Consider the following 21,685-nt stretch of genomic DNA (forward strand, 5'->3'; position numbering starts at 1 on the left):
AAAGCAGCTTGACAGGAGGCCAACCAGGAAGCAGCCATATAGATTGATGCTTCTTCAAGAGTGTGACAGGAGAAGGCGGGGAAAATAACCATTCAGAAGCTGGCATCTGGGTGGTGATGCTGCCAAGAATGCCAAGGAAATGGATATGCATGCCAGCTCAATTGCAGATCCACTGGAACTTCAAATGAAAAGTCAACGAACAACTAGTTGGAACAAAAGGCAGCAGTCTTCTGGAAAGGAGACACTTTGTTTCTTTTAGAGCACCACCACAGTGCTATTAGGAAAAATAAAGTCTTAACCGACCACAGTGAGAAACTGTGTGTATTAAATATGGAGACTTCCCTGAAGCCATGTTAGTGGAGGGCTCAGTTGATTTGCAGGATGATGGCTGCAATCCTATGCACACTAACATGGGAGTAAAGTCACTTGAGATGCCGAAATGTGCAAACTGTAAATCTATTGGAATATATTTTGAGATAGAGGGCTATGGTTAATTAGCATTTGTGTTTGCATGTAGTCCACAATTCCAGAGGAATAGATCAGATGCCAAACCACAATTGATTTGACACACTGCTATCAACTGCATACTAGTTTGAGTCATGCATTGAAAAATATTGAGACATGGTCTTAGAAATAACAAACATTAGTAAGGAACATACCATAATGAATTTAAATTACTTTTTAGTACCTTCTTTTGGATCAGACACTTTAAGAGTTTGGTCATCAGATGACATCAAGGTGAAATAATTGCAGCAGATTCAACAAGGAAAGATGCCACTTTCCTGCCTTTCCTTCTCAGTAGCCTGGTTTGCACATGGTTTGTTTATTGTGAATGAGCATGGCTATTGTGCCACTGAATCTGGGCTCAGGGTTTGTGTTTCCTCCAAACAAACCATCAACAGTAAGTGAATATCAAACCTAGGAATTTTAATTTTTTTGCTTCAGGAGCAAAAATGGACTGGGCTAGTACAGGTATATTATGAGTTATATCTTGCGTTTTCTGAAATACATAATCTTTGTTGGCTGATTTTAGGCACAAGCAAGCTTGCAATATTTTTGTATGTACTACCTAACTTGTGGCATTGTACTGAGATCTCAAAAGTGTCCAAAGAACTAGCAAGGGGGAAATAATACATATTAAAACTTGGGGCAATTAGATACTTTCTATGTCTGTGTCAGCATGTGGGCTTTGGAAGTTGAGAGACACATTCAGAATGGTCCACTTATTTTTGACAAGCGATGACTATGCTTAACAAATTCAATTTTTGCAAATTCTGACATGGATCTGACCCACACCTTTCAGATAAATGTGTGGATCAGAACTTCATTATCATCCTGCTTTCACATTTTTGAAAAGTTCTGACACAGTTCCTGGACCCAAAATATATCAAAATAGGTTTAGAAATGGGTGGGTTTTTTTGACAGACAACATGTTTACAAGTATGTCTTTAAATGTGAATTTTATGTTTATTTTTTTAAAAAAATGGCAGATTAATGCAAATTTTTTTGAATGCAATGGATTAATGGGTGAACATGTGCAAACGTGACACAAACCAGAAACTGATTGCTTTTACTAAGATTTAGGGCACAATCCAATGCACATTTACGCTGGGCTGAGCGGAGTTGGATGCAGCGGATCTCCAGCTGAACCAGCTGGGTCGTGGCTTAGCCGGCCTATGCTGGCATAAGTCCCTCAATCAGACTATGGTGGAGTAAGTCCCTCCACTTGCGAGACCAGGGCAAGTGGAGCTGGCGTTAGCCTGCGTAAGGCCCGAAAAAGGCATGTTAGTAGTGTATTAGGGGAGGGGCCAAGGTGAGGGGACTTAGGCCACATCCAACTCAGAGAGAGAGACAGAGGGAGAGAGAGATTAGTGTGCTGTGCTGTTTTAGCCTGCAGATGTGGGATGGTGGTGGTGAATCTATGCATTTTCCTTTGTATGGAAAAACGAACAATGGAGAAAAGTTATTTTCATCTTTCACGTAGGCTGCCATAATTGGATCCTAAACAATCAGGATGTAAGGCACATATAAGTGGGTAGGTTTCATAGTTTCCAGGAAGCTAGTCAAGGAGGGATTGGGGTAACATTTAGAGAATGAAAAGGGCCATGCCCCCCCTTTTAAAGTCCACATATGATTATTCCTCAGGAGCACCTATATTTTTGGCTAGCTTACTGGTTATACGCGCTGCTTTTAATCCCCCCCCCAAATATTTAATATCCTATATATATTTTAGAAGAAATTCATGGCAGCTGACAGGAAAAAAAAATAAAACAACAATTTAATCAAATCAAATCAAAACATTAGTGTAAAAAAACAAAGCAACCATCATAATTAAAACATCAGGAGGAAATAATTAGTCGAAGGCCTTTTTAATAAGCTTAGTCTTTACCAGTCATCTAAAAAATTAGGGAGGGGTCTGAAGCAGATCCCTTGGCAAGGCATTCCACCGGGTGAGCAACTGCTACAGAGAAGGGCCCCCCTAGCCCTGGTTACTGCTTAGCATGTGTTATGGAGTGGAGGGATCTGGAGCAGGGCCTCAGATGACTATTTAAGCATGTGGGGAAGCTCATATGGAAGAAGATGGTCCTTCCCAAGTCCTGAGCCATTTAGGGCTTTAAAGATTAACACCAGCAACTTGAATAGAGCCTGTGATAGACTAAAAATGCCTAACCACCACCAGCATCCTAGCTGCAACGTTTTTTCTAGTGGTAGTTCCTGAATCTCACAGTTGCAGCTCCACATAAAGTGCACTGCAGTAATCTAATCTGGAAGTCACTGCAGTGTGAATTGCTATGGCAAGATACATGTTGGGATGTATCGTAGTAGGTGAAACCACGTCAAGGAGTACCCCCAGTCTATGAGCCTAATCTTTCAAAGGGTCAGAACAGGTTATAAACCCAAGTCAAACACTATACCTACCAAGAACACTTAAGTTTCAGCATGGTCCACCTCATTCAGTCTTTCACAGCTACCAAACAGCAGTTCAGCCATTCAGCTGCCTCACTAGGATAAGATGAAACTAAGTAATAGTGTTAAGTGATATCAGCATACTAATGGGTCCATGACCCAAATCTCTGGGTGACCTCACCCAGTATTTTCATGTATATATTAAACAGTATGGGGGACAGAAAGGAATATCTCACACAGGACGCATCTACTCCCCCCCATCTCACACCCAGGGAGGGCAGCTTCTGCCAGTTACAGACTCACTCTGAAGGCATCTGATGACTTTCTCCTATCGTTGAGTTCACTGCACAGGCTCTCATCCTGCGTAGGAACTATACATGCGCCACACATCCTCCCCACAACCAATCTCCTCTAGACTGGTTTTTTTTAAAAATAGAAGGGGTAGCACCCTCACCCTCGGGACTCCCTAAGGGGCTCCCCAAGGGACAACCCCCTTTGGTGACAACCCCACCAGTGGCAGACCTGCTGCCTAAGGGCAGCTGGGCTTTTATGCCCCCTGACCCAGCCAGGAGCTGATACAAGTGGCTGCCAGATTGACTACAGCCTCTCTCTGGAGTCAGGGTCAGGCAGTGGTCCCAGTCCTTGCAGCACTTACCAGGGCCTTCAGGTGTCTCAAGAGACAGCAACCCAGAGGAGTGAGCAAGCACCCAGACGCTCAGGTACTCACTCCCAAGGCAGGTCTTGTCCAGTCCCCCAGTGCTGCAGCTGTTCCCCATGTCCATGACAAAGGAAACACATTGATTTCCTCCACCCTCAGATCTCCCTGTCTAAGACAAAACCCCAGGACAAGCATGTGCCCTGCAATGTGTGTGGGTCCTGATACCATTTGAAGGAGGCCTGTTGTCATGGCAGCCATGACATCTTGAGCTACTCCAGTCAGATACTGAACTCACCCAAGCTCTATAAGTGTTGGAGACTCCAGCATCATTGTGGAGAGTATCATAGTCTGCTCAGGTAAGGAGACTGTTAGGTGGCAGAGTAGACAGGGCACCAAGAGAATCATTATCCTGCCCTGGGTTCCCAACAAAAACTGCAGACACTCAAGTCCAGTGGATTGTAGGGCAGGTTGCCTGGCAAGGATGATGGCATCATGGCAGATCAGAGCAATCCTTCCTCCCTGTCCACTGGGCCTATGCTGCTGCATCATGTGGTAATGACTATTTCACTTGTGGTGATGTCACTGCTAATGATTATGAGGCATTAAAAAATCCCCCATAAATGCTCTTGAAGTGGATGGCATTTAAACCTGAATATATCCAACAACAAGCTTTTAAATCAAAATCTTGCTGCTTCCTATTGTAATCACACAGCTCTCCCCCACATATTGAAATCTGAAACGGCACCCCTGACCTGTAATGGGAAAGGATAAGTTGCTAAAGCACACTACTATTCCCTTGTTTTTTTCCCTCTCTCTCTCTCTCTGTATATATATATATGTATATATTCAAAGTGAGGATTACAGCTGTCAAATGAATCATATCCTTAATCTTTTAAACAAGCCATTCATCAAAATGTCTGGATTTACCTAATGCCTATAGCCCTTTCTCTGAACCCCAATAATATTGGAGGAAATAACACAAGGAATTTATTTCACTGTGCATTGCTGTCACTGCCAGCAGAGACTGTGCTTTGGAATGGATTCTGAATTTCTGGCATGGTATCATCAGTTGCTAGTCACACAACCTCTAGTCTCATTTGTAATGGATCACTTTTCATTTTGACCTACTTTAAATCAAACTGAAAACTTTATCTGAGCACTGAGATATTTTCTGTGGCTAGGGGAGGTCTGTGCTTTGCTCTTCCAAATGACCTTTTTTCTTGCTTAGACTCGCACACTTTCCCAGCATTCTTACTATTAAGACTAGGGTTAGGAGAGAAATTCAATTCTGTTCACATTTAAAGGCAAACCTCCCTTATTTGCACTTAAAAAAAAAATACACTCATCGAAACACAGCCATCCTTTAAAATTTGCAGTCCTCTGAATTTTGTAGTTCAGTTCTTCAGCCAAGTAATGTGTATAAAAATGTATATATTGGGGCAGAATGTGCCTAAGAATGTATATATTAGTGAATAACATACAAAAACATGTTACATAAGGACAATGTGCTTTGCAATCTTGGGTATATTAGGCAAAATCATATACAAACATGTATATTAGGAGAAATTCACATGAAACTGCTGATGAATTTTCATGAGGACTTCAAAAAATCTGCACACTGATGTGGAACTGTGGGGGACTGAAGACTGGAAAAAAATGAGAAACAGAGAAAAACCAAAACTGACAGATTTGCCCATCCCTGATTAAGACCCTTCCACCCTTCACCTTCCTGCTTATACAGTTCATTGTAACTTGAAGTATACAGTTCTCTATTCAGATTTAAAAACTTCAACTGCATAAAGTTTTCTGTCCATGAAGTATACAAACCTCAACCTTCCCCCCCCCGTCAGAGTATTCACATGAAAGTTCTCTATCCTTCAGTAAAATGCCCCCAGTCCATGGAATGTCATACATGCAGCTAACACATGTGGACATGTATTGCAATGTTCATCCAGTCCCCACTGACTGTAATAAATGTTTCTGATAGGTAGTATTGGACAGATCAGTCTAATTCTGGTCATGTCAGTTTCATATGTGTTTATTCATTTGTCTATTCCATCCCATATCCATATCAATCTGTAATTATTATTATTTTGAAACACCTGCATGAAAATTGGTGTTATCTTTGAATGCATTTTACTATTTTCACAAAAGGCACATTTTTTGTACACGTTTCAGCCTAAATACATGTTTGTTTTCATTTTAGCTAAAATATAAATTTCATATGCTTTTTGGTACTTTTTTTTCAGTCAAGAACTAAATCACAAAATTCAGAGAAGGGAAGAAACCAAAAGATAACTGTGTTCCAATTCATGTGTTAATCCGGGAAGTGTGAATCAGAATGATTCACCCAAAAAAGTGGACCAAATTTTTTTTATCCATTATCCCTGCAAATCAGATATTCTCATCCCCATCCAGTTTGCAAGTAGAAAACATGACGACCGGCTTGATTAGCAGCTTTAAAAAATGCAATGTTATATTTGTCGGAATTTCTCTCTATTGAGATGCGTAGCAAAGTTGTGTAGCGCTGCGGAACGGAGAGTATTGAGCGAGCTGTGTGCATGTTTGAATCTTTGCTAAGATTCTACCTTCCCTGCAAATTAGTCAGACAGAGACTTTAAGCTTTAAAATAAAGAACAACTACTTTATTCTGGAAGTACATGCTTGATAGAAAAGAGTTCTATAACTAGCTACCTAGCTATGCTGGAGCAGCGAGCACTAGTCCCAGTACTCGCCCTCATCCTGGTTGAGAGGAGAGACAAAGAGAAGATGTCTGCTCCCCTCTCGAGAAAAAGAGAACACAGAGAAAGGCGGGAAGGAACTGGGATCAAACATCCTGTTGCTTATCAGTCTATCAGGAAGGGAAGAGACGGCAGGATCAAAGGGACAGGTATAGCCTCAACCAGCAAGAGGTCTAGCTCTCTAGCTACCCTTATTAACCCATGCAGCCTCAACCCACCAAGTTGGAGTTGAACCTCATACATTCCAACAATATTATCAACAAATATTATGTTGTTAGCTATATCTGCAGTGCTGTTTGGCTAAACATAGTTGGCTTGTTCATCAAAGACAGATAGGAATAATCTCTTGTTTGAGCTGCCTGTGTTAGGAAGAACCCTGCAGGAGTTCCAACAACATGAACCTTGCTGTTTTAGTAAAACACTTGCATAAAAACTATGGTAATACTGATGATTTTGTTTCATTTAAGTCCCACCATCATTAAGTTTTGCCTTGTGGTAGGAATGGCCCTACAGTAAAGTAGAGTAAGAGATGATTCTTGATATAATTAAAGGCTGACAAATTGACACATTAATTTGTTTTATTTGTTTTAATGTGAAGGGTATCCTTTGGATTTTCTGCCTCGTATCCCAACAGGGTATCCTATGCAAGTAAAGTAATGCTCAAGATTCTACAGCAAAGGCTCTTACCATATATGGAGCGAGAAATGCCAGACGTCCAAGCTGGATTTAGAAAGGGAAGAGGCACCAGAGATCACATCGCAAACATACGGTGGATAATGGAATGGAGCAAGGAATTTCAGAAGAAAATCACCCTGTGCTTTATAGATTACAGCAAAGCCTTTGATTGTGTAGATCATGAAAAACTATGGAATGCTTTAAAAGAAATGGGGGTGCCACAGCATCTCATTGTCCTGATGCGTAACCTGGACAAGAGGCTACTGTAAGGACAGAATATGGAGAAACCGACTGGTTTCCAATTGGAAAGGGTGTGAGACAGGGTTGTATTTTATCACCCTATTTGTTTAATCTATACGCAGAACATATCATATGGAAAGCAGGATTGGACCAAGATGAAGGATGAAAATTGGAGGGAGAAATATCAATAATTTAAGATGTGCAGACACTACCACATTACTAGCAGAAACCAGTAATGATTTGAAACAAATGCTGATGAAAGTTAAAGAGGAAAGCACAAAAGCAGGACTACAGCTGAACATCAAGAAGACTAAAGTGATGACAACAGAAGATTTATGTAACTTTAAAGTTGACAACAAGGACATTGAACTTGTCAAGGATTATCAATACCTTGGCACAGTCAATCAAATTGGAGACAATAGTCAAGAAATCAGAAGAAGGCTAGGACTGGGGAGGGCAGCTATGAGAGAACTAGTAAAGGTCCTCCAATGCAAAGAGGTATCACTGAACACTAAGTTGAGGATCATTCAGACCATGGTATTCCTGATCTCTATGTATGGATGTGAAAGTTGGACAGTGAAAAAGGCAGATAAGAGAAAAATCAACTCATTTGAAATGTGATGTTGGAGGAGAGCTTTGCGCATACCATGGACTGTGAAAAAGACAAATAATTGGGTGTTAGAAGAAATGAAACCAGAACTATCATTAGAAGCTAAAATATGCTGGGAAAAACAGAAGGGAATAGAAAAAGAGGACGACCAAACAAAAGATGGACTGATTCCATAAAAGAAAGCCACAGACCTGAACTTACAAGATCTGAATAGGGTGGTTCATGACAGATGCTGTTGGAGGTTGCTGATTCCTAGGGTCACCATAAGTCGCAATCGACTTGAAGGCACATAACAACAACCACCCCAACAGGTCTTGGGTTGATTATAGCTTTTGCATGTGAGAGTTATTTATCACTTTTCTGGAGAATTATACTCGGTTGTAGTTGTTAAATCCAAAGAAGGAATGGAATATTCTTCAGGATGCAAGGAACTGTATTATCAAGAGGCTGAAGTGTGGGGGAACCTTAATAGTAAGAAGAAATAGTAATACAAGCACCTGTTCTCAAAGAGTCTAATCCTCAGATTGGTTTCCCTTGAAATCCTTTTCATTGCAATCTTGAAACAATCTAATTTATTTCAGAACTGCAAACACAAGGAAAGCAAAAGACACACTAACCTTTCAATAGTGTTGGTAAAATTTGATTTTTTTTCAAAATGCAAACTATATATTGGTCAATATCTATGCTTGAAATTCTCATCCTGCTCATAAATTTGATACAGTTAAATATTATTAATTTCTCTACTGCTAGGTGATCTAGGCAACCATAGAAGGCATCCTTCTGTAGGGCATGCTGTTCCAAAGCCAGAACCCTGAGTCAGGAAGCACTATGGGATTCAGACCTACACATTTTAATTTGGCTGCTCACAGACAGCAGTAGGTTACACTGATTGGAAGAATGAAGCCAAATAGTGGCAGCGATAAAAAAAAATATCCAAATGTAACCTTCCTGCACATGTGGGATCATTACTAACCTCAAATGGGTATAATAAATGTAAAACTTTCTGACCTTACCCTGGGCTTCTTCATAATTCAATGCATTTACCTACAATAAAGAGATTGATTCTTCTGTGGCAGGTGTAGTCAATGTGTGCCCTCCTAATGTTGTTGGACAACAACTCTAATCATCCCTGACCATAGGGTAAGCTGGCTGAGGATGATGTGAGTTATAGGGCAACGGTATCTGGAAATCAAAGGTTGAAGAACACTGATCTAGGTGATTTCAACTCTCATTTAACCATATAATAGCAGCAATTACAATAAAGAGGTATTAACTTTTCTTTTTTTAATTAAAAAAATCATAATCCACAAGGTTTTGAGTTAAGTGGGAAAATGTGTGAATAAGAGAGCAGGAGTCAATGAAACTCTATAGGAGTTAACAATGAGGGTCAGATCCCAGAGTCTACATACTGTAAAAAGTAATCTGAAACATTTCTTATGCTTTGACATTAGCTTGGAGTAACTGTAAAATACATCTCATGGTGAGGTTTTTCTTTTTTAACTAAACTAAGGCCTGACCCTAATATCAGATAAGTGAAATACTTTTTACAAGTGTAAAAGGATTAAAAGCATAAAAGCTATTTAAAATGGATACAATTATTTACAATTATATGAGATATTCTCAACAACAGAAGACTGGAAACTGTGTTTTGTTTTGTTTGAGAAGTTTGAAATTAGTTCTGACATTCTTTGTGGGCCTTCCAAATCTTCTGTAGAAATTTTATGAACAAGTATTACTAGAATATACACTTTTCAACAGTCTTGTAAACAGTCTTACACGTAGTCTTAGTCCAGTCTGGGGCATTCTGTGCTTAAAAACTGACTCAACATTCCATTTCTTCCATTGTATATGTTTTAACTTTGGGGCGGGGAGGGGAATGCAACCGCTTTATTGAAACAAAGGGCAGTGAAGTTTACTTGGTGGTTGAATGTTTAACTATTTGAAGGAGCATCTGTAACAGCCCTACCTGCTTATGAGGATACACATTAATGTGGCACTTGATACATTCTTGTCCCATGTTGGCCCAGGAGTTTCCACTCATCCATTTTCTCTTGCACTTGGGGCATTTGTATTCACCAAAGCAGCGTTTTTTCCCCTGGTACGGTGTCAGGCCTTCTCCTTTTGGACGTGCCTAAAATGTGAAAAGGGGAGGAAAAAAGCCAATCATAAGTGAAGTGCAGAACAGTAAGTGGGAATGAATTGTGCAATTAGTTCTGCATGCCCAAGGGGCTTTATACTTGCATATTTAAAATGTCAGACCCTCTTTTCTCCTGTATCATCCTTCCTGTGTGTTTAGATCTAAGGAATAGGCCCTGTTAGTGGTCTCCACACCCAATGAGATCCATGGAGTGGGGACCCACAGCTTTTTTGGTGGTTGTCCCATGCCTCTGGAATGACCTCCTCTCTGAAGTGAATCTCACCATGATACTGTTGTGGTTTGATTGTTCAGGTGAAGACAAATCTCTCAGGCTCTTGGCGAAGGATGGGGTACATTGGATTCAATTTTGATTGCATGGGATTTACATTGCTTGGGTTTAATATTATTGTTTAACTTTGGTTTTAATTTTGTGTATTTCCACCCTGGGACCTTCGAGTGAAGGGCAGACTGTAAATATGGTTAATTAATTAACTTTGAATGGGGGGATGAGTTTGAGAGAGATGAGCTTGTCTAAAATCACCAAGTGAATTATCAGCAGAGGAAAGATTAGAAAAAGGGACTTCCTGGTTCCTTCATAGCTCAGGTTCTCAGCCACAATGCCACACCAGCTTTCTCATAAACTAAACATAGCAATATAAGGAACTGTCAGATATTAAAGACAATCAAACAAAAAGAGCAGTAACATTTTTAACATCTGTACACATACGAAGATTCTCCCAACATCCTATCCCATTCTTTCAAGATACAGAATCCAGGGCATGACTATGTAGATAGGGACAGGATTGGTTCTCTGTAGCTCCATTGAGTTCTGTGGGATTAAGTAAATGGGTGACAGCAGGGCTTATTTTTTTTGCTGGCCCTCACAACAGTTAACATTTTGCTAGTTAATAAATAGCAGAGTAGACACAATCTTATAAATTCATTAATTTATCTAGTACAAAAGGCCAAGAGAAACTAAAACACCTTAACCTATTTCCAAAGCATATTTCTGAAGCATTGGGAAAAATGGATAATGGTGGACTTCCTTACAATGGAATTCCAAATATGTGATGCCACTATAAAGATGGCTCTTCCCTGCAGGTGTTGAAGGAACATCTGGTATTGAATGTTCCCCGGGGTGGGGTGGGATCATATGGACCAAGAATGGCCCCAGACTGCTTAAGGCTTTAATAAACTATGGTTATCAGCACCTTGAATGTGCCCAAATTAGTGCGACTTCTCTGATCTCTTAACAGGCATCCACACAGAGCATGTAGGTAGGAATTGCTTGTCCCAAAGAAGCTCAGCACTTTTGATCCTGTGTATGGCTTCCTCTGTAACTGCCCTCCCTTATGGCTACAGACTTGCTTGTGTCTATCTCCTCTCTGTTTTCATGGGTAATAAGTGTGCAGGGAAATGCCTGCTCTCATGAGAACCCTGAGGCCCATATGGTTTTTGTTTCATGTGTTGTTGTTCTATTATCCAACTCCAGGAAATTGTGAATCATGGGCGTCTGTGACACTGACTCTGCTATGATCCATTTATGTTGTTGTCTTCTGAGATTGCTTAACATTCCCTGATGAAATCCTAACAACCTTAGTATTACTTAACTGTCTTGGTAAGGAACATGCATTCATGCTGAAATAAATATTTTTATAGTATAAATACTTCAGCTGTTTTATACAGATGTCCCACTGCAGAGGATTTGGGTGATTTCACTTTCATGAATCTTTGGATCTTCCAAGTCAGATGGCTAATCAGAATAAGGGATTGCTAATAATATGGGAAATAATATTGTAGCTATATGGATGGGTATAAATGCAGAAGAGAATGCAGCTTTGTATAACAACTAGGGCTGCTAATCCAAAGACTTCAGAATCAGTACAATGGACTATGCTAAGTACTATTCTTGGTACCTGAACATGTAGTTAGTGAAGCAAGCAGATGCCACAATCCGTGTTCATTTTTCCAGGGCATAATGCTGTTGCTTCTCTCCTTCCCTTGTACCCTGCTTCCTCCATACTTGCTTTTCTATTCTTTTCCTGCTTTGTGTAGCAAACACATTCACAATCTGGTCACAACAATCTTTGGTTCCGGAATATTTTATAATGATGCTTTTAAACCTCCCACCCCAAATATCAGGATTACTGGGCAAGTAATTCCATAACTGTTGCAGAACTGGTCTTAGATCCCAACAGAAGTGAGATGGTTAAATTACAGTTAAGGCCATTTGGTTGCTTGGCAATCAGCTGACATGTCAGCTAGCACTGGGAGTTGAAGCTGGTAAAAAAAACTTGGCTCAATTTGTTCAAACTGAATCCAAATTACAAAAACAGTATTTTGACATAATATGCATGTAAAGGTGGAGTTCCTGGCTGCAGAAACATTGGCAAATCCCTCATTCCCCGATAACTGACCCTGATTCCCAGATAAGATTTGTGCATGCCCTGAAACGTTTCTAAAATTATCACACACACATTTCTTTCTGTTGGAAGCCTGCAGGGATTAAATGTCTTTCCTGAAAGGCTTTTGGTAACTCACTGTGACCTGAGCAGGCCAAAGGCTTCCTTGTCATCCATTCATATAACTACCATTCTATTCCGCTGGAGGAGTTTTATAAGGCTCACAGAAGAAATTCAAGTTTTCTAAAAGCCAAGTGGGTTCTTAGCTTTAGGAGAATGTCTATTTTGCTCTGGGAACTTGTACAACAACTTGGTGTAGAGGTCCAAATATCTCTCGGTTGTTAAAACTGCGTAGAAAGAAAAGCAGGTGTTTGGCAAGAAAACCTGAACTTGGCAGGGACAGGAGATCCCATGGTTGATGGTGATAGCTCGTGCTGTGTTGTGTGTATGTGAGAACTTCAGAAAAGCACATTCAGCATATTTGGCCCTGTTAAAGCAGGCAATGAGATAGGGTTGGTATTGTCCTTGTTTTACTGTGTGGAGAGGAGGAAAGCCATAAATGTAAAACTATCAATGTATTGTATATAAAAAATAATATACTAGCTTTAAAAAATAAATGTAGTCTTTTCTGTTTTAAGGAGTCAAAAAGCCTGCGAGGAGGTTAGGCTGGGCTGCTGGATCAGTTGGGGAGGGAGGATGGGTAAGCCAGACAGACAGGGATCAAGCAGAAATGCTGGAGCTGCAGAATACAAGGCTATTTACAGACATGCATAATGAGCTACATGAAGGGACAAAGCAAGGCAAAGAGAAGGAGAAATCAAGAAGCAAAAGAAAGTGGTTCAATAGCCAGGAACTCCAGATTTGAGCTGTTGGTCATTGTACTAGCAGTGGTCACTTTGTATAGCAGGGGTGTGTTCAAGGGCTACATTTCCTTCTAAGCAACCTTCTGGGAGCCACATGCCAGTGGTGGGCAGAGCCAGAGGCAAACGTGGCTGGAACAATGAATGTAAATTTGAAGTGATACAGATGACTAATTTCTACACACACCCCTCTCTATCTTCCATTCAGGCAAGCAAGAGTTTAATTCAAGCCAAACAAAATCACTCAAGGAGGGTGTAATGTAGGGCCAGTGAGGGGGGTGGCCTGGGGAAAGAAAGTGTGGCTGAGGAGGAGGGCTGTGGCCAGGAAAGAATCCCAAGGGCCAGACTGAGGGAACTAGAAGGCTGCATTTGGCCCCTGACCTAAGGTTTCCCACCAGTGTGATATAGGACCTGTTCGGAGGCTGAAGCCAAAGAAAGAGGGAAGCTCAAGTGACCCCAGACAGAATGCTGGAGTAGGCAGGCCGTGATTTAATCCAACAAGTCAATTCTTAATGCCTACTAGATGTGATGAATGAAGACCAATATGGAGTGTAGAAGGAAAAGCCTGTTTAAAATCCATTTTTGGCAGTAACGTTATAGCTCCTATATAAAACCCAAGCTGCCTCCAAGAAGACGGGCTGACAAATTATTCTTTGGTATGGAAACCACAGTTATTACACAAATATCATTTGGTATGGAAACTGCTTGATGAAGTATTAGGTATTTGAATAGTGACCACCTTGGGCAAAACATCTAACCCTTCTTCATCAGAATGGGCCATCTGTCTTTTTGAAGTGATACATTTTTGCAAATCTAGACTCTTTAATTGCATAAGGAACCTCAGCTGAGGGATCTAACTGTAGGCATATTAAGTGAAAGCTACTTTCATATTAAATACTCCCACATCAGTTGACCGGGGGACCCTTTCAAATATTGGCTGGGGCTAAAATAAACATTTTTGTGAGGCTTCCCTTATGGTTGGTCCAGAAACTGTAGTTAGTATTGCAGCGCAATTGCTGGCAGGAGTGAGAACCTACCAATATATTACACTACTGCTCAGAGATCTGCAGCGGCTGCCAATGTGTTACTGGGCCAAGTTCAAGGTTATACTATTAGAATATAAAACACGTAACAGCTTGGAAGCAGCTTCCTTGAAGGATCACCTTGCCCCATCCATGCCTACCAAACCACTTCAATCTGCAGAACTTGCACTATGACAACTGCCACATAATGTTTGTTCTGCATCTGTTAGGAGTCCTTCCAGTGTTGCAGCGCTTATGCCTTGGAGCTCCCAGACTATTAATATTAGGCAGGCACCCCCACTGTACTGTTTTAGATGCCCGCTAAACATTTATTTAAGAAATCTATTTATTATGTATGCAGTACTTGTTTTAAATGTTTGTTGATTTTATCTGTGTACTATTGATAATTCGTTTTATATAGCTTTATGTACACCACTTGAAAAAAATGAAATGGACTGCCTTCAAGTTGACTCCGACTTATGGTGACCCTATGAATAGGGTTTTCATGGTATGCGGTATTCAGAGGGGCTTTACCATTGACTTCCTCTGAGGCTGAGAGGCAGTGACTGGCCCAAGGTCACCCAGTGAGCTTCATGGCTGTGTGGGGATTCGAACCCTGGTGTCCCAGGTCATAGTCCAATACCTTAACCACCACACCACACTGGCTTTCATACACCACTTAGAAGGTTTAAAAAATTATTACTGATCAGTTTATTAGAGGTTTTATTTACAGTTAAGTGGTATATAAATTTTGTTAAATAAAAGCAAATAATGTCATCTTTAGGCAAAGTGTGTCCCTAATAATCCTCCTTGACCTCTTAGCATCGTTCGATACCATCAACCATGTTACTCTTCTGGAACGACTGTCTGAGTTGTGGGTGGGTGGCACTGCTTTGTAGTGGTTCCAGGCCTCCTTGGGTAGTCATCGTCCAGAGCTTGGAAAAGTTACTTTTTTGAACTACAGCTCCCATCAGCCTAATACAGTGGCCATGTTGACAATGTTGACATTGTCAGAGGCTGCTGCTTGGAAACTGTTTTTTGGGCACATAGAGCCTTCAGTGTGGAGTCCCGCAGGGTTGAGTTCTACTCCCTATATTGTTTAACATTTACATGAAACCACTGAGTGGGGTCATTCGGAGTTTAGGAGTGCATTGTCAGCAATATGCTGGTGACACACAGCTCTATCCTTTACATTTGCAGGTGTGGCAGTGGATGTGCTAAATCAATATCTGACCTTGGGAATAGATTGGATTAATCCAGATAAGACTGAGGCACTCTTAGTGGGTGGTTCCCCAGACCAGACAGGTGGGCCAAGGCCTGCTCTGGATGGGGTTATACTCCCTCTGAAGGAAGAGGCGCATAGCTTGGGGGTACTTCTGGATCCACTACTGTCACTTGAGCCCCAGGTGGCTTTGGTGGTGTGAAGTGCCTTCCATCAGCTTCAGCTGGTGGCTTAACTATGTCCCTATCTGGATAGGGATAGCCAAACCTTTGTTGTCTACACTCTGGTAACCTCTAGGTTAGATTACTGCAATACATTATACATGGGGCTGCCTTTGAAGGCGGTTTGGAAACTGCAGCTGGTGCAGAACTCAGCAACCAGATTGCTGACTGGGGCAAGACGGTCAGAGCACATATCACCAATTGTGGCATGGCTGCCCTGGTAACCAATTAGTTTCCAGGCCAAATTCAAATTGCTGATTTTGACCTATACAGCCTTATGCAGTTCATAACCCCAATACCTCAAGGACAGCCTCTCCCCACATGAATCAGCTTGGACCCTTAGTTCATCATTTGAGGACTTTCTCTGTGTGCCCCCTCTGAGGGAAGTGCAAAGAGTTGAAAAGTAATAATAAACCCTCTCAGTGGTGGCTCCCCTTTTGTGGAATGCACTCCTAGAGAGGCATGCCTGCCGCCAACACTGTCTGTCTTCAGGCGCCAGGTAAAGACATTTTTATTCACCCAGGGCTTTTGAGCTTAATTTACTCAGGTAGGGAGGAGCTGGATTTTGTTTTTATGTATGTAGTCTTATTATTTAAGGATGTTTTCACTCGTTTTTATATCTGTTTTTAATGTTGTAAGTCGTTTTGATTTTTCAATTTGGAAAAAAAGTGACTAATAAATATAATAATAATAATTATCTCCCTCAAAGAAACATTAAGATGATGTTAGGCAAACCTAACATGGCTTGACAGAACTCTTCCCTAAGATGCCTGTTTAAATCCAATTTGAGGTGCACATGGGGAATAGGAGCTCCTTTTCTCTATAAGTTGCTGCTCATTTTACTTAGAATTGCCATGCCTTGGCTTCAGCCAGATAATATAGCTGTGCAAGCAACAAGCACGGAGATTTGCTATACATGGTTCCTTCCTTACTTTGACTGCAGCCAAGGAAGGGCTATTAAGATAAATAGCGTTGTTGCTGCACTGGATGGCCCTGCAGCTTTTTCTTCCTGGCTCAGCTTCTTCCTCCCTAGAGCAAGATGGGAGTATCATGGTGACCCTCACAGCTGTGCTGTGTTTTCAGTGAGATGGGATGTTCCACCCAGCTAATAAATGCACAGTTGCATCATCACCCATGTTTGGGGAATTGCTCCTGTTAGTTGATTATCCCTCCTACCAAGGACATAATTTCAGATATAAATGTGGCAGAAAACACATATTAAAATTGCTCCCATTTTAATAATAATTGGCATTTTATATAGTGCTTTCACCTATACGTTATCTCGTAATCCTTGCAATCCAAGTATTATTATGTGGTTGGTGCTGTTATTCCGATATTGCAGATGAAGGTGCCAGGCTGAGATATGAGTGGCATGCATAAGGTCACCCACTGACATGATGGCAGAGGCAAAGTCAAACCAGGGATTTCCTGATTTGTAGTTTAGCCTCTTTGCTACTACACTGTACTAACTCTGTTGTAAGGCTGGCCCAAGACATTTTGCCACCTGAGGGAAAGGACAAGATGGCAGCCTCCCACCCCACCCATGCATTCCATTTACAGAAATCGACCAGATTGACAGTAGAATCTTACTCCAACACTGGTGATAGGACAATATATTCCACTCTACCTGCAGACAACAGGATAGATTAGGAGGCACAGGGCAGGCCACTTGGCATATACAGCTCTGACCTGTCGCCATTCTTTGCCTCCCAGCCTCACTCTGTCTAATGGTAGGGCTGGCACTTCTCTTATTATTTTCAAAAAATGTGGAACGGTGGTTGGCTTTCATTCTAAAATACTTTTCTGGCCTTAATTATTTATTTAAAAGCATTTTATATAACACTTAATGTTTCAAAAAGTGGTGATTGACCATGTCTGGATTTCATGGTAAACTATAGTTTAGCATGACAAGAACCAGCCATGGTGAGCAGCAAGGAGGAATTTGGAAGATTTTGTTCTGATTTCCATTAACCACAGTTTAGTGTGTCACTGAAACCCCAAACTGTGGTTCTTAATAACTATGGTTAGTTAGTGTGGTGTAGTGGTTAAGATGTTGGACTATGACCTGGGAGACCAGGGTTCAAATCCCCACATAGCCATGAAGCTCGCTGGGTGACCTTGGGCCAGTCACTGCCTCTCAGCCTCATGAAAACCCTATTCATAGGGTCGCCATAAGTTGGAATCGACTTGAAGGCAGTACATTTACATTTAGTTTGAACAAGCCAGTTTCATAATGCATTGTTTCAAATAAACTACATTTAACCAAGTCTGTCAGCTGGACATGACAATGACATGGCATTCCTAGCCACTGGCCACACTTACTAGGGATAATGGGACTTGTAATTCAGCAACATCTAGAGGGTCAATTATTCCCCACTTCTGCACTAAATTATGGTTTAGTGTGAGATAAAAGTGTGTCACTCTCTGAGTTCATATTATGGTTAGATCCTGCAAAACCAGATTTTGTCCTAACAGCAGAGGTAAAACTTAACGTTTATGCTGAACTTGGCAATACAATGTATGAATACAAAAGTGAGCTTCTGATCCAATATAGAAACTTACACTATATATTTCACAGTGTTCTTTCTTTGAACACAGAGTTTCCATTTAATTATCACTGCTAATAGCAGTTATAGACTAGTCCTCCATGAATTGGTCTATTCCTTTTTAAAGCCATCTGATGTCATCTCATCACCACCACTTGTAGTAGTGAAACCCATGAATCAATCAATTTGGGGGAAAGGGTTTCCTTTTTATCTGTCCTGAACCCACTTTCAATCAATTTCGTTGGCTGAACCTGAGTATTGGGGGGAGCACAGCCCTCTCTCCACAGCACTCAGAAATGTATAAACCTTCCCCTCTTTATCTTTTTCTTGCATAAAGATCAAAGCCTCTGCCTTTGTGTGGGTGAAGTGGGGCTGTAGGTCAGTGCACAAACACATGTGTTTCATGCAAATGCTCCCTAGTTCACCCCCTTGCATCTCCAGGTACGGATGAGAAAAGACACTTGCCTGAAACCCTGAAGAGCCGGTGCCAGGCTTTGCCAACACTACTGAGCTAGCTAAGCCAACTGTCTGCCTTGGTATAAGGCAGTTTCCTCTATCATGCTCCCATACCCCACCTGCCCTTTTTTTCTGTCAAACCACAAATTGGCCATAATGAGATTTTTGAAGCATTTAATCCCCCCCTCTTTTTTTCCTGTTGGTGAGTGGCCAACCGGGGCCCAAATGATTCATGTATCTCAAGGGAGGAGTTTGCCAAATTTCTTAGCAGTGATGGGCATAATAAAAGGCCTCTTTTGCTTGCCTGGGGTAATTCTCCAAAAGGATCCATTTGCAGTCTCAGTCATGCCTGGCTTTGAGGCTGGACTTTTACAAATGTAACAACATACATGAGCATTCTCTCAGGCTGGAATGCAAATTGACTATTGAGGGTGTATCTTTTCTTCCTCCTTTGAATGCTCCAGGGACAAAGCAGAGTATTGGAACATACAAGCACGTAGCTGGCAAGAAACTGGACCCATCCCACACAGACATCTGCATCCATGTAGTCCCTCTAACACCAGAATAAAAGTATTAAACTAGTTGTTTGAACAGATAGGTAATTCTCCTGTGCACAGATTTTTTTCTGAACTATCTTTATCTTGAAATGTGACCATTTGCCATAGCATGAAATTCTAAATTCAGCTGTCAAATGCTGGTAGAACAAATAATAAGCTCCCCAAATCATGACAGGTTTATTTTCATCCCCCAAAGCAGTGGTCCCATGTCTCCTCTTCCTTTCTCCCTCCTGTAACATTTCATTATGGGATTGGACTAGATAACTTCTTGTGATCTTTTCCAATTCAGTAATCTGCCCCCAACCCTGAGGTCACTCACACACATGACTTTTGCGCATAAGCACTCTCTCTGTCAGACACACACAGAGCAAACTACTTTCTATATAGCAATTTTTTAAACCTTACATGTCTGAATGGAACATCATCTTCCATGTTTTCCTAAAGACTATGAAGAAAACCCATGCAGTCCTGATGTAGGAGCAATAGATTTTGGAATGTTAAGATATGAACCTCCACCTATGTTCAAGCTACATATTTGTAAATAAATGCAAATATTACAAAACACTAATAGGTCTCCAGTGACCTTCTAAAGAAGGCCAAACCCAGGTTAAGTGCTGCACCCCTGAAATTCCTCACTGCTTAGAGAACTGGGGAAAAACATGTAGCAGTTTAATAAGGCAAAATTGTATGACATGACATTGTGTTGTCAGTTTCCAGCCCCCATACCACTTCATTGGTTCTCACTTGCTGTACCATGAAAACTCTCAAGACAATGAGCACAAATTTTGTAATTTGTCCAGCCAAATGTTATGGGGAAGAGTAGACAAGGTCAAATTATCCATGGTGCAATTGGAGCAATTGCACTAGGGCCTTGGTTGGAAGAGGGCCCAGACTCTTTTTTTAAAAAAAGTATAAATTGGCCTTATGTTAAGGAAGTTAGGAAGCAAAATGTGCAGACAGATTAGCCAGCCTTGCTTTTATCATCTTTTCAGTGTTTTTAGTCAATGAGTGAAGTCATAGCTGTGATTGACAAGTCAGTTGTTTCAATACCAGGATACAGAAATCCCTGGGCCCTAAACAGCAGCTATTTAGTTTCTGTTTCCCAGTCTATCTCTGTAGTTTACCCAGGCGCAGCAGTAGCTGTCAGGTCAGAGAATACTATGTACATATAAATTAATACAGTATAGCCTTATGTAGTCTAATTTTTTGGTTCCCCCCTTCTCCCAAAAAGTAATCTAATAAATGAGGAGAAAGTTTGGAAGTTTGGGGATAGGAAGTAGCATTCCCACATCTCCAGTTTTTAGCCAGAGAGTGTAGTTTGGGGGGGAGGTCCTCCCTAGTTCTCTGCATTAGACACCCCAATGTCCTCCAATCTCAAGTTTTCCAATCCATCTCTAACTCTTGATTTTTCTATTACTATGCTCAGTTGTTGCTTATCAAACGCTAATTGCTGGACCTCACGATTGATTTCAATCCCATAGAGGTTAGAAAAAAGACGAGTGCTGTGACATTTCTTCCACTTTCTGTTGAAAGGCCACTCTATCCATCCCTTCAGTCTCTAGGGTCCTGTATCTATCAACTTCTGCCAAGGGGTTTAAAAAACCAGAAATATCGGTTTGACTCTCTGAGGGTTTGACAAGTGAGAATGGAAACTGTGATTTTCGATTACTGAAAAGGAGGAGGGCATGCTATAGGGTTCTAGGAAATGTTTGACTAGAATGGTAACAGAGCTTTCCTCTTTCTTTTGAAGCCTGCCAGAGCTTCTGTTCTGGGCAGCAGCAACAGCTGGTACTGTTCCTTTATTTTGTTTATTATTTTATTTATATCCCGCCCTTCCTCTCAGCAGAAGCCCAGGGCGGCAAAAAAAAAAAGCACTAAAAACACTTTAAAACATCATAAAAACAGACTTACATTAAAACAAAACATCTGTAAAAAGATTTTTTTTAAAGCTTTGAAGACATTTTTTTTAAAAAGGTTAAAAACATATCGTTCAAAAACAAAAAAGGTTTAAAAACGTATTAAAAAGCTATTCCAACACAGAAGCAGACTGGGATAAGGTCTCAGCTTAAAAGGCTTGTTGAAAGAGGAAGGTCTTCAGTAGGCGCCGAAAAGATAACACAGTTGGCGCCTGTCTAATATTTAAGGGTAGGTGCCACAGGGTAGGTGCCGCCACACTAAAGGTCCATTTCCTATGTTGTAAAGAATGGACCTCCTGATAAGATGGTATCTGCAGTGAGCCCTCACTTGCAGAGCACAGTGATCGACTGGGCATATAAGGGATAAGACGGTCTTTCAGGTATCCTGGTCCCAAGCTGTATAGGGCTTTATACACTAAAACTAGAACCTTGAACTTGGCCCAATAGCAAATGGGCAGCAGTGCAATTCTTTCAGCAGCGGGGTGACATGTTGGCAATACCCTGCTCCAGGGAGC

At 41.1% G+C, this 21,685-nt stretch overlaps 1 protein-coding gene across 1 annotated transcript in view; it reads right to left on the reverse strand.

The window, feature by feature from the left end:
- The window catches only part of ZCCHC24 (zinc finger CCHC-type containing 24), a 201,533-nt gene that overhangs the window by 14,902 nt on the left and 164,946 nt on the right, over positions 1 to 21,685 (reverse strand). The window contains exon 3 of the mRNA XM_061634931.1: positions 9,798 to 9,962. Within this exon, the coding sequence (XP_061490915.1) occupies positions 9,798 to 9,962 (165 nt within the window). The remainder of the gene's footprint in view (positions 1 to 9,797; positions 9,963 to 21,685) is intronic.

The sequence above is a fragment of the Rhineura floridana genome, chromosome 7 (genome assembly GCF_030035675.1).
Source record: "Rhineura floridana isolate rRhiFlo1 chromosome 7, rRhiFlo1.hap2, whole genome shotgun sequence".
Classification (NCBI taxonomy): domain Eukaryota; kingdom Metazoa; phylum Chordata; class Lepidosauria; order Squamata; family Rhineuridae; genus Rhineura; species Rhineura floridana.